Source organism: Chiloscyllium punctatum, chromosome 11 (genome assembly GCF_047496795.1).
Source record: "Chiloscyllium punctatum isolate Juve2018m chromosome 11, sChiPun1.3, whole genome shotgun sequence".
Classification (NCBI taxonomy): Eukaryota; Metazoa; Chordata; class Chondrichthyes; order Orectolobiformes; family Hemiscylliidae; genus Chiloscyllium; species Chiloscyllium punctatum.
The window spans coordinates 1546328-1572246 of record NC_092749.1 but is presented as its reverse complement, the minus strand read 5'-3'; the positions used below and the strand labels follow the sequence as shown (position 1 = coordinate 1572246).

The 25919-nt window shown below is 46.5% G+C and overlaps 1 protein-coding gene across 1 annotated transcript in view; it reads left to right on the top strand.

The window, feature by feature from the left end:
• LOC140482632 (adenylate cyclase type 8-like) overlaps positions 1–25919 on the top strand; it is a 160220-nt gene that overhangs the window by 74075 nt on the left and 60226 nt on the right. The window contains exons 8-12 of the mRNA XM_072580140.1: positions 2–196; positions 2640–3114; positions 3277–3666; positions 3843–4079; positions 4235–4590. Of these exons, the coding sequence (XP_072436241.1) occupies positions 2–196; positions 2640–3114; positions 3277–3666; positions 3843–4079; positions 4235–4590 (1653 nt within the window). The remainder of the gene's footprint in view (position 1; positions 197–2639; positions 3115–3276; positions 3667–3842; positions 4080–4234; positions 4591–25919) is intronic.

Genomic DNA, 25919 nt, shown 5'->3' with positions numbered 1-25919 from the left:
GATCATTGCAGCTTTAATGAGAAAAAAGTCCCATAGATCTGAGAAGGACATAAGCCCAGGAATCCCCTCCTCCAGGTTCGATGAGATCAACAAGAGAGTTGAACATGCCATTGAGGTGCGCAGCAGTGATAAGCTGCGGGATGCCTATCTTAATGAAATCACACTAACGTTTAAAGACACTAATATTGAAGAGAAGGTAATGTGACTACCTTACTGGGTTCTTGTTTGAAGGAGTGGATTATAGAATAACTTTAATATTGTCAAATGACTGCAAAACTTGTAAATAGACAATAGACAATAGACAATAGACAATAGGTGCAGGAGTAGGCCATTCAGCCCTTCGAGCCTGCACCGCCATTCAATATGATCATGGCTGATCTTTCCCAATCAGTATCCTGTTCCAGCCTTATCTCCATAACCCTTGACTCCACTATCTTTAAGAGCTCTATCCAATTCTTTCTTAAATGAATCCAGAGACTGGGCCTCCACTGCCCTCTGGGGCAGAGCATTCCACACAGCCACCACTCTCTGGGTGAAGTAGTTTCTCCTCATCTCTGTCCTAAATGGTCTACCCCATATTTTTAAGTTGTGTCCTCTGGTTCGGCACTCCCCCATCAGCGGAAATATGTTTCCTCCTGCCAGAGTGTCCAATCCTTTCATAATCCTATACGTTTCAATCAGATCCCCTCTCAGTCTTCTAAACTCAAGGGTATACAAGCGCAGTCGCTCCAGTCTTTCAGTGTAAGGTAATCCCGCCATTCCAGGAATTGACCTCGTGAACCTACGCTGCACTCCCTCAATAGCCAGAATGTCTTTCCTCAAATTTGGAGACCAGAACTGTACACAGTACTCCAGGTGTGGTCTCACCGAGGCCCTGTACAGCTGCAGAAGCACCTCTTTGCTTCTATACTCAATTCCTCTTGTTATGAAGGCCAGCATGCTATTAGCCTTCTTCACGACCTGCTGTACCTGCATGCTTGCCTTCATTCACTGGTGGACAAGAACACCCAGATCTCTCTGAACAGCCCCTTTACCTAATTTGATACCATTTAGGTAGTAATCTGCCTTCCTGTTCTTGCCACCAAAGTGGATAACCAGACATTTATCCACATTAAACTGCATCTGCCATGCATCTGCCCACTCACCTAACTTGTCCAGGTCACCCTGTAATCTCCTAACATCCTCATCACATTTCACCCTACCACCCAGCTTTGTATCATCAGCAAATTTGCTAATGTTATTGCTGATACCATCTTCTATATCATTTACATATATTGTAAAAAGGCAAAGAACTGGAAATTTCTTGTGGCATATTTTTGCACCTGCAATGAGTGCTGTCTGACTTGGAGACCTCTAAGTGGCCAGAAATTAACACATTTTGGCTAAAGTTTGTTCATTCTTGTTCATTTTAAGAGGGACTGTAAACAAAGGGCCCTCATTTATGTATTTAAGGGTCGAATTGTGCCTCTTTAAAGTGACTACTTTGGAGGTCTCAAAGAAGTCTAATGCCTTTGTAAATTGTTTCAAAGGCAATTCTGTGCTTTTTTCATGATCTTACTGTGCAATTCAGGAAAAACGATGGCTGCTTTGTGCAAAAACAGGCTTCCACAAACAGCAAAGTGATAACAAACAGACCATTTGTTTTTGCAATGTTGAATAAGAGACAAGTGCCGACTCTGAACAGCAGGGAGGATGCCACTGCTGCTTTAAAACAGTGACATAATCTTTTATGGCCTCCTGAGAATCCAGAGTGGGCCTTGGTTTCAGATCTCACCTGAAAGATGGATTTGAAATGCTTATGTGAGATTTAAACTTATGTTTGTCTGTCAAGGTTTCTGGATTACTAGTTCAGTAATGTGCCCAAAGATGTGCAGGCTCGATGGATTGCTCAAGGTAAAATGTAGGGTCTAGATTAGAGTGGTACTGGAAAGGCACAGCAGGTCAGGCAGCATCTGAGGAGCAGGAAAATCGACATTTCAGGCAAAAGCCCTTCATCAGGATTGCTTTTGCCTGAAACATTGATTTTCCTGCTCCTCAGATGCTGCCTGACCTGCTGTGCTTTTACAGCACTATTCGAATCTAGACTCTGATTTCCAGCATCTGCAGTGCTCACTTTTGCCTAGTAAAATGTAGGGTTCCAGGGTAGGGTGGGATGCTCTATGTGGGGTGGAGTGGGGGGGGGGGGGGGGGGGGAGGTGGTAAGTGTAGACTAGATGGGCTGATTGGCCTCCTTTTGCTCTGTAGGGATTCTATGGTTCTATCATACTCCATCTTTAAATGAATGTGCAGCTGAGTGTTGTCATTTACTCTTGGAATAGAATGGAATGGCCTTTATTGTCACACACTCAATGAGTAGGGGAAACGTTTATATGTCATGGCCATCTTAGATACCAAAGTACCAACAGCACAGCTTCTTTTGATGCAAGATTTTCGACAACACAGAAATAAAATGCCCAGCATTACAGAAATAAAGTTCAGTCCAGCAGGAGTACGCTGACACATCGCTACCAGTCTACACCAGGCCCTGGCTTCACACTATGCCAGCAACATACGCACCGGGAGGCCGCTGTGCCTGACCGGGAGATCACCATCCCACACCGGGAGGCCGCTGTGCCTGACCGGGAGATCCACACCGGGAGGCCGCTGTGCCTGACCGGGAGATCACCATACCACACCGGGAGGCCGCTGTGCCTGACCGGGAGATCACCATCCCACACCGGGAGGCCACTGTGTCTGACCGGGAGATCACCATACCACACCGGGAGGCCGCTGTGCCTGGCCAGGAGATCACCATCCCACACCGGGAGGCCGCTGTGCCTGGCCGGGAGATCACCATACCACACCGGGAGGCCGCTGTGCCTGACCGGGAGATCACCATACCACACCGGGAGGCCACTGTGTCTGACCGGGAGATCACCATACCACACCGGGAGGCCGCTCTGCCTGGCCGGGAGATCACCATCACACACCGGGAGGCCGCTGTGCCTGGCCGGGAGATCACCATACCACACCGGGAGGCCGCTGTGCCTGACCGGGAGATCCACACCGGGAGGCCGCTGTGCCTGACCGGGAGATCCACACCGGGAGGCCGCTGTGCCTGGCCGGGAGATCACCGTACCACACCGGGAGGCCGCTGTGCCTGACCGGGAGATCACCATACCACACCGGGAGGCCGCTGTGCCTGGCCGGGAGATCACCATACCACACCGGGAGGCCGCTGTGCCTGACCGGGAGATCACCATACCACACCGGGAGGCCGCTGTGCCTGACTGGGAGATCCACACCGGGAGGCCGCTGTGCCTGGCCGGGAGATCACCATACCACACCGGGAGGCCGCTGTGCCTGACCGGGAGATCACCATACCACACCGGGAGGCCGCTGTGCCTGGCCGGGAGATCACCATACCACACCGGGAGGCCACTGTGTCTGACCGGGAGATCACCATACCACACCGGGAGGCCACTGTGTCTGACCGGGAGATCACCATACCACACCGGGAGGCCGCTCTGCCTGGCCGGGAGATCACCATCCACACCGGGAGGCCGCTGTGCCTGACCGGGAGATCCACACCGGGAGGCCGCTCTGCCTGGCCGGGAGATCACCATCCCACACCGGGAGGCCGCTCTGCCTGGCCGGGAGATCACCATCCCACACCGGGAGGCCGCTGTGCCTGACCGGGAGATCACCATCCCACACCGGGAGGCCGCTCTGCCTGACCGGGAGATCACCATCCCACACCGGGAGGCCGCTGTGCCTGACCGGGAGATCCACACCGGGAGGCCGCTGTGCCTGACCGGGAGATCACCATACCACACCGGGAGGCCGCTGTGCCTGACCGGGAGATCCACACCGGGAGGCCGCTGTGCCTGACCGGGAGATCACCATCCCACACCGGGAGGCCGCTGTGCCTGGCCGGGAGATCACCATACCACACCGGGAGGCCGCTGTGCCTGGCCGGGAGATCACCATACCACACCGGGAGGCCGCTGTGCCTGACCGGGAGATCCACACCGGGAGGCCGCTGTGCCTGACCGGGAGATCCACACCGGGAGGCCGCTGTGCCTGGCCGGGAGATCACCGTACCACACCGGGAGGCCGCTGTGCCTGACCGGGAGATCACCATACCACACCGGGAGGCCGCTGTGCCTGACCGGGAGATCCACACCGGGAGGCCGCTCTGCCTGGCCGGGAGATCACCATACCACACCGGGAGGCCGCTGTGCCTGACCGGGAGATCCACACCGGGAGGACGCTGTGCCTGGCCGGGAGATCACCGTACCACACCGGGAGGCCGCTCTGCCTGGCCGGGAGATCACCATACCACACCGGGAGGCCGCTCTGCCTGACCGGGAGATCACCATACCACACCGGGAGGCCGCTGTGCCTGACCGGGAGATCACCATACCACACCGGGAGGCCGCTGTGCCTGGCCAGGAGATCACCATACCACACCGGGAGGCCGCTGTGCCTGGCCGGGAGATCACCATACCACACCGGGAGGCCGCTGTGCCTGGCCGGGAGATCACCGTACCACACCGGGAGGCCGCTGTGCCTGGCCGGGAGATCACCATACCACACCGGGAGGCCAGTGTAGGAGAATGTTGCACCAGTCCGGGAGTTCTCACTTGAAGCTGGGCTTCATCACTTGCTGGAGGCCGGGGATTGTCTCTGAGTGAGGGGATCATCTCCAGAGGCCGGAGCTCGTTACTCACTGGAAGTTGATGCTCATCATTCCTCACTGGTAGTCGCCGGAGGCCAGGAGTCAAAGAGAAAACAATGAAGAAATAAAAAGCAATAGACAGAAGGGAAAGAGAAGAGAAAGAAGATGACAAGAAGAAGAAGAGTGGGCGGAGTAGACAAGCTCCTACTCTGTTGCTATTTAGCAACATATGTTTGCTCCACATGCACTGTACCTCTCTTTATACTTCATATCTTCACCATTGCCTACCTCTCTTGAGCTTCTCAATATCCCCATCGTGCTCTCATTTTAATTTCAATCTCTCTCCCACTCTCTCACGATCACTCTGTGCAGCGCTTGAGAAGATAGTGAAAATAAGCTTTCTGTTTGATGATGGGTAGTGATGCCTTAGTGGTATTGTTGCTAGACTGATAGTCCGGAAACTCACCTCATGTTTTGGGGACTTCGATTTGAATCCTGCTGTGGCAGATAGTAGAATTTGAGTTCAATAAAAAGAAATCTGAAATTAAGAATCTACAAATGACCACAAAACTATTGTCAATTGTCAGAAAAACAAGCGCGGTGGCTCAGTGGTTAGCACTGCTGCCTCACAACACCAGGCACCCGAATTCATCTCCAGATTGGGTCATTGTCTGTGTGCAGTTTGCACGTCCTTCCCATGTCAGCTCTATTTTCCTCTCTCTGTCCAAGATATTCAAGTTAGGGTGATTTGGCCATTTTAAATTATCCATAGTGTTCAGGAACGTGGAGGTTAGATGGGTTAACTGTGGGAAATACAGGGTTACAGAGATAGTGTAGGGGGATGGGTGTGGGTGGGATGCTGTCCAGAGAGTTGGTGTGGATGCATTGTGTTGAATGGCCTGTTTCCACACTGTAGGGATTCTATTCTTTTTAATCTATGTTCTGCAGTCCTGTCCCATCCAGTCGTGAATGGGTGTGGACAATTAAATGACTCATTGGAGGAGGAGGTTTCACAAACATCTCCACCCTCAGTATGGAAGAGTCGAACACATCCTTGTAAAACATAAGACTGAAGCTTCCACTATAATCCTCAGCCAGTAGTGCTGAGCGGATAATTCATCTTGGCCTCCTGCAATGGTCCCCAGCATTACAGATGCCAGTCATCAGCCAATTCGATTCACTCCACTTGATATCACAAAATGGTTGGAGACGCTGGATACTGCAAAAGCTAGACCCTGATAACTTTCCTGCAATTGTATTGAAGATGTGCACTCCAGAAATTGCCGCTCCCCTAGCCAAGTCCTTCCTGTAAAGTTACAGCACTGGCATCTACCCGACAATGTGGAAAATTGCTCAGGTATGACCTGTACGTAAAAAACAAGTCAAATTCTACCCGATCAATTACCATCTCATAAGTCTACTCTTGATCATCAACACACTGATTATAGGAGCAATCAAGCAGCACCTGCTCAGCAATAACCTGCTCGGTGATGCCCAGTTTGGGTTCCACCAGGTTCATTCAGCTTCTGACCACATTACAGTCTTGGTTCAACATGAATTCCAGAAGGGAGAGGAGAGGGACAGCCTTTGACATCAAGACTGCATTCAACTGAGTGTGGCATCAAGGAGCCCGAGTGAAACTACAATCAGAACTGGCTATCGGGGGGCAAACTCTCCAGTGGTTGCAGTCATAGCTTTTGTTGAATTCATTGAGAGGATGAGGGCATTTCTGACTGGGCCAGCATTTGTTGCCCATCCCTAATTGCCCAGAGGACAGTTGACATTCAACTACATTGCTGTTGGTCTGGAGTCACATGTAGACCAGACCAAGTAGGGATGGCAGTTTCTTTCCCTTAAGGATATCAGAGAAGCAGATGGGCTTTCCCCCACAAGTGACAATGGATTCATGATTCATTAAGTTCTCAATTCCAACGTTTTATTGAATTCAAATTCTACCATCAGTAATGACAGGATTGCAACCCAGGTGCCCAGAATATTACCTAGGCCTCTAGATTAACAATACAGTGATAATACCATTAGGCCACTGCCTCTCTGACACATAGGAAGATGGTTATGGTTCTCAGAAGTCAGTCATTTCAGCTCCAGGATGTCTCTGCAGGGGCTCCTGAGGATAGTGCCTGAAACCTATCTTCAGCTGCTCCATCAATGAATTTCCCTTGATCATAAGGTCAGAAGTAGAGATGTTTACGCAATATTCAGCATTGTGCATGGCTGCTCAGATACTGAAACAGTTCATGTTCAAATACAACAAAATCTGGACAATATCCAGAATTGGTCTGACAAGTAGGAGAAAGTGAGGACTGCATTGCGCTGTCACCTACTCTCCCTGCAGTCAGCCCTGCCTCAGCTCAGGGCCACACTCTCCCTGACCTGCAAAGGACCTCTGCTGTTTTACATCCTCAGAAGAATTTACTCAGATGCTGCCTAACCTGCTGTGCTTTTCCAGCACTACATTCTCGACCTTCGTCTGACAAGTGGCAAAGAACATTTGTGCCACACAAATGCCAGGCAATGACCATCTCCAATAAGAGACAATCTAATCACTGCCCCTTGACACTCAATGGTGTTACTATTACTGAATAACTACTTTCAATCCCCACTATCAACATCTTTGAGGTTACCATTTACCAGGAACCACATAAACACAGCTGTTATAAGAGCAGGTCAGAAGCCAGGAACACTGTGGTGAGTAACTCACCTCCTACTCCTCAAAACCTGTCCTCCATCTACAAGACATGAGTCAAGAATGTGATAGAATACTCCCCATTTGCCTGGATGGGTGCAGCTCCAACAACACTAAAGAAGCTTGATACCATCGAGGACAAAGCAGCTGCTTGACTGGTACTACATTCACAAGCATCCTCTCGCCCCACTACCAACACTCAGTCGCAGCAGTGTGTACCATCTACATGATGTACTCAGAAATTCATCAAAGATCCTCAGACAGCATCTTCCAAACCCACAACCACTTCCATCTCAAAGAACTGAGGTAGCAGATACATCTGAACACAACCACCTTCAAGTTCCCCTTCAAACCACTCCCCATCCTGACTTGGAAGCACATTGCTGTTCCTTCACTGTCACTGGGTCAAAATCCTGGAATTCTGCCCTTTAGGGCGTTGTGAGTCTCAGTACTGCACATGAACGACAGCATTTCAAGAAGGCAGCTCACCATGTACTCATGGACATCGACGAGAGCGGTCCTAAAGGAAGTGTGCTAAATTGGGGAAGGCCAACTATAGCAAAATTCAGCAGGAGCTGGGGAATGTGGATCGGGAGCAGCTGTTTGAGAGTAAATCCACATTTGATAGGTGAGAGGTTTTTAAAGAGAGGTTGATTAGAATGCAGGACAGACATGTCCCTGTGAAAATGAGGGATAGAAATGGCAAGATTAGGGAACCGTGGATGACAGGTGAAATTGTGAGACTAGTTAAGAGGGAAAAGGAAGCAGACAGCGGTCTAGGCGACTGAAAACAGATGAAGCTTTGGAAGCATTTTGGGAATGTAGGACCAATCTGAAATGAAGAATTAAAAGGGCTAAAAGGAGTCATGAAATATCTTTAGCAAACAAGGTCAAGGAAAATCCTAAAGCCTTTTATTCATATATAACAATCAAGAGGGTAACTAGGGAAAAGGTTGACCTACCCAAAGACAAAGGAGGAAAGTAATGCATTGATTCAGAGAAAATAGGTGAGGTTCTTAATGATTACTTTGTATCAGTATCCCCTGAGGAGAGGGACATGATGGATGTTGTGGTTAGGGGTAGATGTTTGATTACTCTAGGTCAAGTTAGCATAAGGAGATTAGATTAGATTACTTACAGTGTGGAAACAGGCCCTTCGGCCCAACAAGTCCACACCGCCCCACCGAAGCGCAACCCACCCATACCCCTACATCTACCCCTTACCTAACACTACGGACAATTTAACATGGCCAATTCACCTGCCCTGCACATCTTTGGACTGTGGGAGGAAACCGGAGCACCCTGAGGAAACCCACGCAGACACGGGGAGAACGTGCAAACTCCACACAGTCAGTCGCCTGAGGCAGGAATTGAACCCGGGTCTCTGGCGCTGTGAGGCAGCAGTGCTAACCACTGTGCCACCGTGCCGCCCACAAGGGAGGCAGGATTGGGTATTCTAAAAGACATTAGATGGACAAGTCCTCAGGTCCAGATGGGATCTATCCTAGGATACCGAGGAAAGCGGGAGAGAAAATAGCTGGGGCCTTATCAGATATCTTTTTAGTATCCTTGAACTCGGGTGAGTCCCGGAGGGCTGGAGAATTGTTAATGTTGTCCCCTTGTTTAAGAATTCCCTATTCGACCTCACCCTTCTTATTCGTGCATATGTCCTCATGCTGTTGCAACAAAGCTTTCAACTGAGTTCTTTGCTCCTGAGTTTAGATCAGAGTGGTGCTGGAAAAGTACAGCAGCTCAGGCAGCATCCGAGGAGCAGCAAAATTGATGTTTCGGGCAAGAGCCCTTCATCAGGAATAGAGGCAGGGAGCCTCCAGGGTGGAGAGATAAATGGGGGGGAGTGGGCTGGGGAGAAGGTAGCAAAAAGTACAATAGGTGAAAGGGGGTGGGGATGGAGGTGATAGGTCAGAGAGGAGGGTGGAGTGGATAGGTGGGAAGGAAGATAGGCAGGTAGGACAGGTCATGAGGACGGTGCTGAGCTGGAAGGTTGGAGCTGGGGTAAGGTGGGGGCAGGGGAAAGCTTTACCCTCATCCACCTGTTTTGTCTCCTTTTCCAAGAACTCAGTAAGGTTAGTGATTCACAACCTAGCCTTCACAAAACTGTCTTGACTCTTCCAAATCAAATTATTCCTTTCCAGATGATTATAAATCCTATTTCTTATAACTTTTTCCAACACTTTACCCACAAACAAAGTAAGGCTCACTGGCCTATAATTACCAGTGTTGTCTCTCCTCCCCTTCTTAAACAAGGGAACCACATTTGCTATCCTCCAGTATTCTGGCACCATTCCTGTAGACAATGATGATATAAAGATCAACGCCAAAGGCTTGGCAATCTCCTCCCTGGTTTCCCAGAGAATCTGAGGATAAATCCCAACCAGCCCTGGGGTCTTGTCAATTTTCAGATCTTCCAAAATTGATAAAACCTCCTCTTTTTCAACCACAATCCCATCTGATCTAGTAGTCTGTATCTCTGTATTCTCACTAACATTGCCCTTTCCAATGTGAATACTGATGAAAAGTATTCATTAAGCGCTTCCCCTATGTCCTCAGATTCCACACACAACTTCCCACTACAATCTTTGATTGGCCCTCGTCTTACTCTAGTCATTCTTTTATTCCTGATATATCTATAGAAGGCCTTAGGATTTTCCTTGATCCTATCTGCCAACAACTTCTTTTCTTAGCCCTGTCTTTAGATCTTTTCTGGCTGACGTCTAACTCTCAAGCCCCCTAACTGAGCCCTCACGCCTCACCCTCACATAAGCCTTCTTCTTCCACTTGACAAGAGCTTCAACTTCTTTAGTAAACCATGGCTCCCTCTCTCGACAATTTCCTCCCTGCCTGATGGGTATATACTTATCAAGGACCCGCAGTATCTGTTCCTTGAATAAGCTCCACATTTCAAGTGTGTCTATCCCCTGTAGTTTCTTTCCTCATCCTATGCATCCTAAATTTTGCCAAATCGCATCATAATTGCCTTTCCCCCAGTTATACCTCTTTCCCTGCGGTATATACCTATCCCTGCCCATTGCTATTGTAAACATAACCAAATTGTGGTCACTATCACCAAAGTGCTCACCTGCCTCCAAATCTAATACCTGGTTGGGTTCATTCCCCAGCACCAAATCCAATGTGGCCTCTCCCCTTGTTGGCCTGTCTACATACTGTGTCAGAAAACCCTCCTTCACACATTGATCAAAAACTGACCCATCTAAACTACTTGAACTATAGCGCTCCCAGGCAGTACTGGGGAAGTTAAAGTTCCCCATAACAACTACCCTATTACTCTCACTCCCATTGAGAATCGTCTTTGCTATCCTTTCCTCTACGTCCCTGGAACAATTCGGAGGCCGATAGAAAACTCCCAACAGGGTGACCTCTCCTTTCCTGTTTCTAACTTCAGTCCAAACTACCTCAGTGGATGAGTCCTCAAACATTATCTCAGCTGCTGTAATACTACCGTTGATTAACAATGCCACACTCCTCCCCCCTTTTACCATCTTCTCTGTTCTTGCTGAAACATCTGAATCCTGGAATCTGCAAAAAACCATTCCTGTCCCTCCTCTAGCCATGTGTCTGAAAATGGCCACAACATCGAAATCCCACGTAGCAACCCATGCTGCAGGTTCACCCAACTTATTCAGGATGCTCCTGGTATTGAAGTATGCACATTTCAAACCAACATCCTGATTGCCAGTGCCCTCTCGCGACCTTGTAAACCTATCCCTGATCTCACTACCCTCAACCTCCTGTACACTGGAGCTACAATTCAGGTTCCCATCCCCCTGCTGCATTAGCTTAAAGCCTCCTGAAGGGAATTAGCAAACTCCCCCCCCCCCCCCCCCCCCCCCCCAGGATATTGGTACCCGCAGAGGCAAATTCTTTCTAGAGATCAGGCACTAACTTCATACCCAGTCACTGGCTTACCTTCTTTCACCATATCTTTTCCCACAGTGCCTTTCTTTAATGACCAGCACTGTGACTCTATGTGTCCCACCTTCTGCCAGTGAAAACACCTTATCCCAGTGTCCTTCTCCAACCACCGGCACTGTAATTTTCTGTGTCCCACTCTATTAGTGAAAACATTGGAGGTTTTTTCACCTCCTTTTCACCCTCTTGAGCTTCTTTTGTAACCTGTGGTGGCTCAGAGCTGAAAGGCCTACTCCTGCGCCTAGTTCTTGTGTTCTTATGTTCTAAACAATTACCAGGGTTGTTTACTCTTTGTTTTGTCACTTCGGATCTCCCCTTCTCCCAATTTCCATCCCTCACCGGATGAAATTCTTGCTGGAAGCTAAACTTTGGCTTTGTACCAATGCATATTCATCTGCCATCTCTACTGCTGTTCTCACTTCCCAACTGTCTGTACATCCAAATGAATTTGTATCACCTCTGGAAGTGAGTTTTTAAATTCCCCAGCAGAATAATCTCTCTTAGAGCCTCATAGGTCTTATCTATTTTTAAGGCCCACACCCATCTATCAAAATGTCTATGTTTAATTCTTTTGAACTCAACATAAGTCTAACCTGGTTCCTTCTTTATGTTTCTGAACCGCTGACTGTAGGCTTCTTCTACCGATGCATGAGCACTCAAAATAGCCTCCTGACATCTTCATAATCTCTTGACCCCTCACATGACAGCGCAGCAAATACCTCACTAACTCTGCCTACCAGTTTAGTCTGAACTAGCATTATTCATAAGTCCTCTGACCACTGCATCTGCCTCGCCAATTTTTCAAATGAAATAAAGAAGGCTTCGACATCTTGTTCATCAAAATGTGGCAATGTTTTAACATATTTGTATATGTCACTACCTTTTCTGTTCATCGCCATCCTCTTACCGACTTTGCTGACTAAGTCGCAACTTCTGAAGTTCAAACTCTCTCCATTTCTCTTTTTCTCTCTCCCTTTATTCTTCTCACTCTTTCTCCTTCTCTTTCTCTTTCTTCTCTGTCTCTTCACTCAGCTAAGAACCTTCTCTCTCTTTTCCTCTCTCTCTTTTCCTGTCTCCCTTTCTTTATTTCCCAACTCCATTTTCCTCAACTGTACTTTACGTTTTCTAACTGTACTGCACTTGTCTGTTTCTCTGATACACCTAAGTGCTAGAGTAACTCCATTCCAATTTCAGTTTTAGTTTTGTCATTGGTTAAACCAATTTTAACCTCTTGCTAATTCTAAAAGGATAGTCTTTTACTGTGCTTCTGAACTTCCTTGGCAAATTTGGGAATCATCTTCAAATCACAGGACCTCTTTTGCAGTTTTAATGGCCATTTCTCTCACTTTTAATTTAAGCAACCACAAGTACCCAAAATTAAACAAATTGTCTCCTGTCTGTTTTATTTAAAATTCTAGGATACTAATCAACAGATGCTGAAATTTGCTGGGATCTTTTACCCTAAATCTGTTCAAATCTGTCCAAATCTCAGACTGGTTCTGTCTAAACCTGTCCAAATCTCAGACACGAGCCTCCAAACTGTAAAGACACAACTGCAAACAGTTCTGTTTATTAAACCAAACACACAGAAACGTTCACTTCGCCTTGTAGTCTGTTAAAGTATGAGTGACAGAGGACTAACCAAATTCCACGATTTAACAAAAATATAAATTTTATTCTTTAACGCTAAAAGTGAACATTAAACAACAACTATTTACAACTCTAAGCCTCCTTTCTCTTAAAGATTTGTTAGCTACATCCCACTCTATAACAATATACTAATCTAATAAAGCCTCTATTAAATTTACAGCAACTTAATTTTCAAAACCAGACAGTGGTTGTGTTCTCTAGTGTTTGTCTTCCAATATTTGTGGATCTCCCTGGGTCATCTTCAGTCTTCTGCTGCAAAGATATTTCATGAGAAAAGGATACCTTTGACAGAGAATGTTGTGAATTACAGTCTTTCAATGGCAGGTGTTGCTCTTTCTCTGGCTAACTGCCCAAAATGCCTATATTTTCCTACCCCAAACATCGGATTGTCTTATTGGTTCAAAGTTGTCAAAATAGTAAAATTCAAATTCAATTGGGTTTTTGTATCTTGGAGAAAGTGAGGACTGCAGATGCTGGAGATCAGAGCCGAAAATATGTTGCTGGGAAAGCGCAGCAGGTCAGGAAGCATCCAAGGAGCAGGAGAATCGACGTTTCGGGCATGAGCCCTTCTTCAGGAATCTTGGGCATGTATCTTGGGCATAATTAAAACTGATTGGTTAAATTTGAACTGCTGTGAATACAACTGAGGTATCTAGGTTACGACCAAATGTTACATCTTTCAATTTTCCAGTACAGGGTACATTCTGAAATGGCGAGTCAGTCACGTGAAAGGTGCCTGCAAGTTTTCAGCTTTTACTCTCTTTTAAAGGTTACAATGCATGCCTTCAACTTCATAACAAGGGCAACTAGGGATTGGCAATAAATACTCTCCATCTAGTGATGCCCATGTCCCACAAATGATTTAAAAAAGGAACTGCATTTTCTGGGAAGGGTTTTGCAGGGTGGGCTGTGGAGTTTTGAGCATTTTGATAAACTAGCAGAAAGCTGACATGTGTTGTCTTATACACACCAGATGGCCTCCTTCTTTAGAGACCGCAATTTCCCTTCCCACGTGGTGAAAGATGCCCTCCAACGCATCTCGTCCACATCCCGCACCTCCGCCCTCAGACCCCACCCCTCCAACCATAACAAGGACAGAACGCCCCTGGTGCTCACCTTCCACCCTACAAACCTTCGCATAAACCAAATCATCCGCCGACATTTCCGCCACCTCCAAACAGACCCCACCACCAGGGATATATTTCCCTCCCCACCCCTTTTCGCCTTCAGCAAAGACCATTCCCTCCATGACTACCTGGTCAGGTCCACGCCCCCCGACAACCCACCCTCCCATCCTGGCACTTTCCCCTGCCACCCCAGGAACTGTAAAACCTGTGCCCACACCTCCTCCATCACCTCTATCCAAGGCCCTAAAGGAGCCTTCCACATCCATCAAAGTTTTACTTGCACATCCACTATTATCATTTATTGTATCATTGCTCCCAATGTGGTCTCCTCTACATTGGGGTACTGGGCACCTCCTAGCAGAGCGCTTTAGGGAACATCTCTGGGACACCCACACCAATCAACCACACTGCCCCGTGGCCCAACATTTCAACTCCCCCTCCCACTCTGCCAAGGACATAGAGGTCCTGGGCCTCCTTCACTGCTGCTCCCTCACCACCCAACGCCTGGAGGAAGAACGCCTCATCTTCCGCCTCGGAACTCTTCAACTCCGGGCATCAATGTGGACTTCAACAGTTTCCTCATTTCCCCTTCCCCCACCTCACCCCAGTTCCAAACTTCCAGCTCAGCACTGTCCCCATGACTTGTCCGGACTTGTCCTACCTGCCTATCTTCCTTTCTACCTATCCACTCCACCCTCCCCCCGCCCCCGACCTATCACCTTCATCCCCTCCCCCTCTCACCTATTGTACTCTATGCTACTTTCTCCCCACCCCCACCCTCCTCTCACTTATCTCTCCAACCTTCAGGCTCACTGCCTTTATTCCTGATGAAGGGCTTTTGCCCGAAACGTCGATTTTACTGCTCCTCGGATGCTGCCTGAACTGCTGTGCTCTTCCAGCATCACTAATCCAGAATCTGGTTTCCAACATCTGCAGTCATTGTTTTTACCTTATATCTGACTACATAGAGCACTCTTTCTTTGAATAACACAACCAATTGGTTGATATGGTTTTGATCACTAAGTTAAGTCAGTGTTCTGGGCAATCATTGTGCATTGTTTCTGATATTCAGTATCGCAGGGTACGGGATGAAGTTTTCACATCTAACGTTCTCTGTTCCTTCATCGTAATGCTGTTCATCGTCATTGTGGATTCCTTATTCTATGTGCCTGAGTAAGTATTAATTATTATCAATTTATTCTGTGTGTTTCGCCCAAAGTAAGACCCTGTTCAGTGGATATATAGTCAATTTGAGAGTGTGAAATAGTTGGGAGCTGTCTCTATGAAACAGGTGACCTCATTGGTCCTCAAAAAGGAAGAGACAAGTTCTGGGCAAAATGAGATTCTTGTTTGTAGAATTAACCATGAAATTGGAACGTTCAGGTGGACGAAAGGGCATTTCTGCCTGAAGCTGCTTCTTGAATATTACTAAAAAAGACATATTTTGTTGAAACTTTCCCTTGCACTCAAAAGAACAATTCACAAGAATACTAAATTAAGGGGAAAAATCAATATTCATACTGCATGAGAGGAGAGGTCTGACTGTTTGTCAAGTGGATTCGGTTTGGTAGAAGTGTTGCCATTGAGAATCCATCCATTAATGCTGATTGACCGTTAACAGCCAGGCTTTGTTCAATGAAAATCAGCCACGTTGTCTCTGATTGTGCAGGACAGAACAGTGAATGCCTGTCTCCTGTTTTATTGAGTTGAAAGAAGCACAGCATGTGTATGCTTGATGTCTGTCTGCAAAGAACAAACCCTGATATGAAGGTGCCAGTGTTGGACTGGGGTGGACAAAGTTAAAAATCACACAACACTAGGTTATAGTCCAATAGGTTTATTTGGAAGCACTAGTTTTTGGAGCACAGCTCCTGATGAAGGAGCAGCGCCCCCAAATCTAGTGTTTCCAGATAAACCTGTTGGACTATAACCTGGTGATGTGTGTCTTTTAACTTTGCAAAGAATAAGGCCCAGTATGTTAATATACTGAGCTTCCAATAAATGCAGATTTACTGCGCTGTGCATCTGACTAACAATCCTAGATCAATTGTCAGCATAATTCCTCACACATTCAGGATTATCCAACAAATGTTGTCCAATTTCAGGTTCACATCTAATATTGGACACTGTGCTGTGGATTTTGCAAACAGTGGCTGGTTGGATGCAGTCAGCACATTGTTTCTTGTGAACAGCCTGCACTGGAATTTATATTCAGGTGCCACAGTACTCATTTGTGTGATAGACTCATGTCTTTTTGGCTTGTTGACACAATCCTGTTAATGATGAAAACATGAAATGACACTTAACCTCTACCCTTCCATGTTTCCAATATGTTGAAAATATGTTTCCTATAATTTAAACCACAGGTCTATGTAAGATTTTTTTCCCATGCCTTAATGGGCTCCAACCTGCTATCAAATTCATGTCTGAATTGGCAGGCCGCCTACTTGTGGAATGTTTCAGAGAACACCTCTGGGACACCCGGACCAACCAACCCAACCGCCCCATAGCTCAACACTTCAACTCCCCCTCCCACTCCCCCAAGGACATGCAGATCCTTGGACTCCTCCATCGCCAGACCATAGCAACACGACGGTTGGAGGAAGAGTGCCTCATCTTCCGCCTAGGAACCCTCCAACCACAAGGGATGAACTCAGATTTCTCCAGTTTCCTCATTTCCCCTCCCCCCACCTTGTCTCAGTCCCAACCCTTAGACTCAGCACCACCTTCCTAACCTGCAATCCTCTTCCTGACTTCTCCGCCCCCACTCCACTCCGGCCTATCACCCTCACCTTGACCTCCTTCCACCTATCGCATTTCCAACGCCCCTCCCCCAAGTCCCTCCTCCCTACCTTTTATCTTAGCCTGCTGGACACACTTTCCTCATTCCTGAAGAAGGGCTGATGCCCGAAATGTCGATTCTCCTGCTCCTTGGATGCTGCCTGACCTGCTGCGCTTTTCCAGCAACACATTTTCAGCTCTGAAATGGTCAGTCAAGCGAACTGTCTTTCTGCAGTGAACTAGTTGAAAATTACTCTGGGACGTAAAGACAAGTTGTGGAGGCCAGAAATCATTAGTGAGACAAAACTCTCTGATTGGCTTCTGGCAAGGCAGTCAGGTTGTGTGTGAACAATACAGAGGCAGAGGCCTTGAGATTATAAGAGACAGTATCTATCCTTTTCTTCATCTGCAGTTAAATAGCAAAGAACTCAAAGATAGCTAAACTCTCCCACCATTTGTTATAAGCTTTATGTCAAACCAATGATTGAAAGACTGAATAGTTAATGTATCAATTATCCTGTGTCTTCAGCAAAGAACTGAAAGGATCTAGAAATAAGGAGACTGGAGATCAGAAAGTCTTGGAGAAGCAAAAGGGATACCTGTTATAGACCAGGCCAGACCCCCTCAAAACATTTCAAGAACGTAGCCCAGACCCTAGGTTTGCTTGTTGTTTTAAGCAGGTGTAACATGGATATTCCAGGAGGGATGCAGCTGGTCCAACCACTTAGTTTGAAACAAAACAGAATTTATTTGCAAGATTACCACATGAAACACAAACAAAAGAGAACAGAATTCAGGATAACTTAACCTATTTGAAAATTCACCAGACTATCCCAACTTAATGATGCTGTTCCAAATTCCTGCAACAATCCCCATAAACACCCACTGGCACAAAAGATAAAATCAAACACAGTGTCTTACAGGAGAGAGGCAGAAGGCAGAGGGAGTCATGTAGTTTTTTCATTGACCAGCAGCCTCAAAATGGACTGACTGCTTTCTCTGAACTGCCAGACTGTTAAAACCCAAACTAGAGATAAGCTGAGCTGGATAACTGGCCGCTCCCCTTTCAGTGGACACGTGTTTTTTTTTAACTTAAAAGTTTCTTCAAGTAGATCAACCCCGACATTTCAGGGCCTGTGTCTCGTAAAACACTTTTGAAAAAAACCAAGGACAACACAACCTTGTTGAGGGAGTGGCATCATGGCACACCTTATCAAATCCTTCAGATGTCATTACACAACTGTGTTTCCCCAGTACATTTCCCTCCATAATATATGGAGCAGCAAGGAGGGGACATGAAAGGTCCTTAGTTGGTAGGATTAGGGAAAACCCGAAGGCTTTCTATAGGTATGTTAGGAATAAAAGAATGACTAGGGAAGGAATAGGTCCAATCAAGGATAGTAATGGGAAGTTGCATGTGGAGGCTGAAGAGAAGAGGTGTTGGAAATTCTGGCAAGGGTGAAAATAGATAAGTCCCCTGGGCCTGATGTATTTATCCTAGGATTCTCTGGGAAGCAAGGGAGGAGATTGCAGAGCCATTGGCCTTGATTTTTGTGTCCTCTTTGTCGACAGGAGTAGTGCCAGAGGACTGGAGGCTAGCAAACGTGGTTCCCTTGTTCAAGAAGGGGAGTAGGGATAATCCTAGTAACTATAGGCCAGTGAGTCTCACTTCTGTTGTGGGCAAAGTCTTAGAGAGAATTGTAAGGGATAGGATTTATGCACATCTGGATAAGAGTGATGTGATCAAGGATAGTCAGCATGGTTTTGTGAAGGGCAGGTCGTGCCTCACAAACCTTATTGAATTCTTTGAGAAGGTGACTAAGGAGGTAGATGAGGGGAAAGCGGTAGATGTGGTATATATGGATTTTAGTAAGGCTTTTGATAAGGTCCCCCATGGTAGGCTACTGCAGAAAATACAGAGATATGGCATTGAAGGTGAGTTGGAGGTTTGGATTAGGAATTGGCTCTCTGGAAGAAGACAGAGGGTAGTAGTTGATGGCAAAGGTTCATCTTGGAGTGCCGTCACTAGCGGTGTTCCGCAAGGATCTGTTTTGGGACCATTGCTGTTTGTCATTTTTATAAATGACCTGGAGGAAGGGTTAGAAGGTTGGGTGAGCAAGTTTGCGGATGATACGAAAGTCGGAGGAGTTGTAGACAGTGAGGAAGGATATGGCAGGTTACAGCGGGATATAGAGAAGCTGCAGAGCTGGGCAGAAAGGTGGCAAATGGAGTTCAATGTAGCTAAGTGTGAAGTGATTCACTTTGGTAAGAGTAATAAAAAGATGGATTACTGGGCTAATGGTAGACTACTTGGTAGTGTGGAAGAGCAGAGGGATCTTGGTGTCCATGTACACAGATCTCTGAAAGTTGCCACCCAGGTAAATAGTGCAGTGAAGAAGGCATATGGCGTACTGGCTTTTATTGGTAGAGGAATTGAGTTCCGGAGTCCTGAGGTCATGCTGCAGTTGTATAAGACTCTGGTGCGGCCGCATCTGGAATATTGTGTGCAGTTTTGGTCGCCATACTATAGGAAGGATGTGGAGGCACTGGAACGGGTGCAGAGGAAGTTTACCAGGATGTTGCCTGGTATGGTAGGAAAATCCTATGAGGAAAGGCTGAGGCACTTGGGGTTGTTTTCATTGGAGAAAAGAAGGTTTAGGGGTGATTTGATAGAGGTGTACAAGATGATTAGGGGGTTAGATAGGGTTGACAGTGAGAACCTTTTTCCACGTATGGAGTCAGCTATTACAAGGGGGCATAGCTTTAAATTAAGGGGGGGTAGATATAGGACTGATGTTAGGGGTAGGTTCTTCACTCAGCGAGTCGTAAGTTCATGGAATGCCCTGCCAGTAGCAGTAGTGGACTCTCCCTCTTTATGGGTATTTAAGCGGGCATTGGATAGGTATATGCAGGATAGTGGCTTAGTGTAGGTTAGGGGTGCTTTGATCGGCGCAACATCGAGGGCCGAAGGGCCTGTACTGCGCTGTAATGTTCTATGTTCTATGTTCTATGTTCTATGTTCTATATATGGCTGGTTCTTTGTTTGTACCTGGCAATATGCATACGCAGAGATTTAGGAAAGTGACATAGCTTAAGATAGGAGAGTTCTAATTAATATTTTTGTTTCCCTGTGATTAGAATTGATTTCTTCATAAAAAAACAGAAGTTCCTTGTTAATTACAGAAACTTGGTCAGGGTTTTCTGTAACCTGTGGAAATTGGAGATTTGAGTAATTTGATTAAATTTTTAACTTTTGTGAAAACCCCAGCCATCATGATGCTCCATTATTCGTGCACTTTCTTAAGTAGATTCTGACAGGTATATTGGCATGGCTAGAGAAATCGCTAATGAGCAGGAAACAGTGAGTGTTCGTTTTCAGATTGACAACCCATGGGCAGTTGGGTACCATAGGGATCAGTACTGGGACTGCAACTGTTTGCAATATACAATAATGTCTGCAGTGAAGGAAGTGAATGCACTGTAGTCAAATTTGCAGGTGACACAAAGAAAAGGTGGAAACTCAAACTGTGAGATGAATACAGAGTTTACAGAGAGATATTGATGAATTAGGTAAGTGGGCAAAATGTTGGCAAATGGAACTAAGATGGGAAACTGTGAAGTTATTCATTTGGAAGGGGAGAACAAAAGAACAGAACATTGTTTAAATGGAGAGATACTGCAGAAAGCTGCAACACAGAGGAATGTGGGATTACTTATAAAACACAGAAATCTAGCACATGGGGCAGAAGATGATCAGGAAGGCTAATGGAATGTTGGCCCTTATTTCAAGGGGGTTGGAGTATGAGAAGGGATAAGTCTTACTGCAACTGTGCAAGAAGTTGGTGAGACCAACCGTGCAAGAAGTTAGTGAGATTGGTGGAGTCGTGGATAGTGAGGAGGGCTGTTGTCGGCTGCAAAGGGACTTAGATATGATGCAGAGCTGGGCTGAGGAGTGGCAGATGGAGTTCAACCCTGTCAAGTGTGAGGTTCTCCATTTTGGAAGGACAAATAAGAATGCGGAATACAGGGTTAACGGTAGGGTTCTTAGTAAGGTGGAGGAGCAGAGGGATCTTGGGGTCTATGTTCATAGATCTTTGAAAGTTTCCACTCAGGTGGTTAGAGCTTGTAAGAAGGCCTATGGTGTATGAGTGTTCATTAGCAGAGGGATTGAATTCAAGAGTCATGAGGTGATATTGTAGCTGTACAGGACCTTGGTAAGGCCACATTTGAAGTACTGTGTGCAGTTCTGGTCGCCTCACTTTAGGAAAGATGTGGAAGCTTTGGAGAGGGTGCAAAGGAGATTTACCAGGATGTTGCCTGGAATGGAGAATAGGTCGTACGAGGATAGATTGAGAGTGCTAGGCCTTTTCTCATCGGAACGGTGAAGGATGAGGGGTGACTTGATAGAGGTTTATAAGATGATCAGGGGAATAGATAGAGTAGACAGTCAGAGACTTTTTCCCCAGGTACAACAGAGTGTTACAAGGGGACATAAATTTAAAGTGAAGGGTGGAAAGTATAGAGGGGATGTCAGGGGTAGGTTCTTTACCCAGAGAGTGGTGGGGGCATGGAATGCGCTGCCTGTGGGAGTGGCAGAGTCAGAATCATTGGTGACCTTTAAGCAGCAATTGGATAGGTACATGGATAGGTGCTTAAGCTAGGACAAATGTTCGGCACAACATCGTGGGCCGAAGGGCCTGTTCTGTGCTGTATTGTTCTATGTTCTATGTTCTATCACATCTGGAGTACTGTGAGCAGTTTCGGTCACTCATTTAAGGAAATATATCATTTTATTGGAGGCAGTTCAGAGAAGGTTCACGAGGATGATCCCTGCTATGATTGGAACAATACTCACTGGAGTTTAGAAGAATGACAGGTGATTTAATTGAACCAAACAGAATTCTTAAGGGGTTTGACAGGTTCAATGCTGAGATATTCTCATGGGACCAGAGAGGACCAGAGAGCATTGTCTCAGAATTTAAGATTGAGCTGAGGAGGAATTTTCTCTCTTGGAGGCTTGAGAGTCTTTGGACCTCTTTGCCACAGAGAGCTGTGGGGGCCAGGTCTTTGTGTACTTGTAAGGCTGAGGTTGAGAGATTCTTGATCAGGGAAATCAAGGGTTACAGAGAAAATGTGTGAAAGTGAATATAAGAAGTATCAGCTCATCCATGACCCTATGGAATGAGCTGAACATTCTATATTTATTCCTATTTCGTATGCTCTTATGGTCTTAATCTCTGAGTTAAGCTCCCATCGATGGGTGAGCTGCAACAAATTATGAAACAGATGAAAAGCAGCAAAGGTTGGGACCATTGTGATATTCCAATGGAGGTTTTCAAACCTTTATTCTTTGTCCACATTCTGTACGTTTTGGAGGAAAAAAGGACTCTGTGCTAAACCTCATTCATCACTGCACCCCTTGGTCCTTTCACTTTAGGATTATGACAGTTGTAACTACCTTCATAAATCACAGAATTGCTATTCTTAATTAATTAATTAATCACTATTATTAATAGGATGGGAAATAAACTGTATTCTGTATTCTATCAGTGGATTTCCCTCTTTTCCACAGCAGGGAAATTCTGAACACACATTCTCCTGAATCACATATTCCTTCCAGCTGAGGAAATCCTCAATGTGTCTTTCGATCTACCAGAGGAATATCTGACATGGCTTTTGTTGTTAGATAGTGCATGCTTTACTAATTTCATTTTTTTTGGAGGAAAAGACATATCATGGGAAATATTCAATGGGAAACAAGTGAAATTTGATTCCAACATTGTGATAGGAATATATAAACATCTGAACTGAGCCTGTATCTCAGTATTCGCCTTGACAACATTGTCTTTTTCCAGTGTGAATACTAATGAAAAATATTCATTTAGTGCTTCCCCTGTCTCCTCTGACTCCACAGACAACCTCCCAGTACTATCCTTGATTGGCCCTAATCTTACTCCAGTCAATCTTTTATTCCTGCTATATCATAGAAAGCTTTAGGGTTTTTCTCGACCTCTCCGCCAATGACTTCTCATGTCCCCTCCTGGCCTTTCTTAGCTCTCTCTTTAGGTCTTTCCTGGCTAACTTGTAACTCTCAAGCGCCCGAACCTAGCCATCACATCTCACCCTAACATAAGCCTCTTCTTCCTCTTGACAAAAGATTCAACTTCCTTAGTAAAACCACGGCTCCCTCACTCGACCACTTCCTCCCTGTCTGATATGTACATACTTATCAAGCACATGCAGTAGCTGTTCCTTGAATAAGCTCCACATTTCAATTGTGCCTATACCCTGCAGTTTCCTTCCCCATCCTATGATGTCTAATTGCATCAGAATTGCTTTCCCCCCAGCTATATCACTTGCCCTGTGGTATGTAACTATCCCTTTCCATTAGCTAAAGTAAACATAACCAAATTGTGGTCACTATCATCAAAGTGCTCTCCTACCTCCAAATCTAACACCTGGCCGGGTTCATTACCCAGTACCAACTCCAATGTGGCCTTGCCTCTTGTTGGCTTGACTACATACTGTGTCAACTAGGAGAAAGTGAGGACTGCAGATGGGGATCAGAGCTTAAAAATGTGTTGCTGGAAAAGCGCAGCAGGTCAGGCAGCATCCAAGGGACAGGAGAATCGACGTTTCGGGCATAAGCCCTTCTTCAGGAATGAGGAGGGTGTGCCAAGCAGGCTAAGATAAAAGGTAGGGAGGAGGGACTTGGGGGAGGGGCGTTGGGAATGCGATAGGTGGAAGGAGGTTCAGGTGAGGGTGATAGGCTGGAGAGGGGGTGGGGCCGGAGAGGTCAGGAAGAAGACTGTGGGTCAAGAAGCTGTGCTGAGTCCGAGGGTTGGGACTGAGTTGGCGATGGAGGAGGCAAAGGATATGCATGTCCTTGGCAGAGCGGGAGGGGGAGTTAAAGTGTTCAGCCACGGGGTGGTTGGGTTGGTTGGTCCGCGTGTCCCAGAGGTGCTCTCTGAAACGTTCCGCAAGTAGGTGGCCTGTCTCTCCAATGTATAGGAGGCCACATCGGAGCAGCGGATGCAGTAAATGATGTGTGTGGAGGTGCAGGTGAATTTCTGATGGATATTGAAGGATCCCTTGGGCCCTTGGAGGGAAGTGAGGGGAGAGGTGTGGGCGCAAGTTTTGCATTTTTTGTGGTTGCAGGGGAAGGTGCCGGGAGTGGAGGTTGGGTTGGTGGGGGGTTTGGACCTGACAAGGGAGTCGCGGAGGGAGTGGTCTTTCCGGAATGCTGATCGGGGAGAGGAGGGAAATATATCCCTGGTGGTGGGGTCCGTTTGGAAGTGGCGGAAATGACGAAGGATGATCCGATGTATCTGGAGGTTGGTGGGGTGGTAGGTGAGGACCAGTGGGGTTCTGTCCTGGTGGCGATTGGAGGGGCGGGGTTCAAGGGTGGAGGCAGCATTCTGTACACGTTGGTCAAAAGCTGACCCATCTAAAGTACTCAAACTATGGTATTTCCAGTAAATATTTGGAAAGTTAAAGTCCTGCATAACAACTACCCTGTTAAATTCGCTCCTACATAGAATCATCTTTGCTGTCCTTTCCTCTACATCTCTGGAAAGATTTGGAGGCCTATTGAAAACTCCCAACAGGGTGACCTCTCCTTTCCTGTTTCTAACCTCAGTCCATACTACCTCAGTAGATGAGTCCTCAAACGTCCTTTCTGCCACCATAATATTGTCTTTGACTAACAATGCCACACCTCCCCCTCTTCTCTGTTCTTACTAAAACATCTAAACCCCGCAACTCCCAACAACCATTCCTGTCTCTGCTCTATTCCATGTCTCTGAAATGGCCACAAAATCGAAGTCCTAGGTACCAATCCCTGCTGCAAGTTCACCCACCTTATTCAGGATGCTCCTATGTTGAAGTAGATACACTTCAAACCACCTGCCTGCTTACCAGTGCACTCTTGCGACGCTGAAACCATATTTCTGACCTCACTGTTCTCAACCTCCTGGACACTTGAACTACAATTCAGGTTCCAATCCCCCTGCTGAGTTAGTTTAAACACCCCTGAAAGACATTAGCAAACTTCTCCCCCAGGATATTGGTACCCCTCTGGTTCAGGTGAAGACTATCCTGTTTGTCGAGGTCCCACCTTCCCCAGAATGAGCCCCAATTATCCAGGTATCAGAACCCCTCCCTCATGCACCAACCTTGTGGCCATGTGTTCAACTCCTCTCTGTCCCTAATCCTCGCCTTGCACTGTGGCACTGGCAACAAACCAGAGATAACAATTTCCACCCTAGCTCCCTGAATTTCTGCTTGAAACCCCTATCTCTCTTCCTACCTATGTCATTAGTACCTATGTGGACCACGACTTGGGGCTGCTCCCTGTCCCCCTCAAGGATCCCAAAAACATGATCCGAGACATCATGAACGCTGGCACCTGGGAGGCAACACATCGTAAGTCTCTCTTGTTCACACAGAGCCTGCGATTTGTCTCCCTATTTATGGAATCCCCAATTACTAAAGCTCTGCTCATCTTCCCCCTTTCCTTCTGAGCAACAGGGACAGACTCTATACTAGTGACCTGTCCCCATGGCTTACCCCTGGTAAGCTGTCCCCCTCAGCAGTATCCAGAACAGTATCTTGTTATGAGAGGATTAGCCACAGTGATTCCCTGCACTGCCTGCCTGTTCCCTTGCCATCTCCTTTCGTAACTCATCTGCCTTTTTCCTGTACCTGAGGTGTGAGTACCTCCCTGCAATTCCTCTCAATCATTTCCTCCAGCTTCTGAATGATCCGAAGATCATGCAAAGTTTTATGTTTTGAATTCCACCTTCCCATCTTCCTCCAATAGCCATTGGTTTTTCTGATAAATAAAACTACCAAGCAATCCTCACAAATTGATTTTAAAACTAATCTGGATTTGACTTTATGTGCTGTAGATTATTGGATTATGGACCATGAGTGGTAAGCAGGATTTTGGTGGATCCAATGTTATGGGTTGGCACAGTTAGTGTTGGAAAATCTCTATCCTTCTATACTGGCCACTGTGTTGGATAATTGTCTCATTCAAGCACTGTAC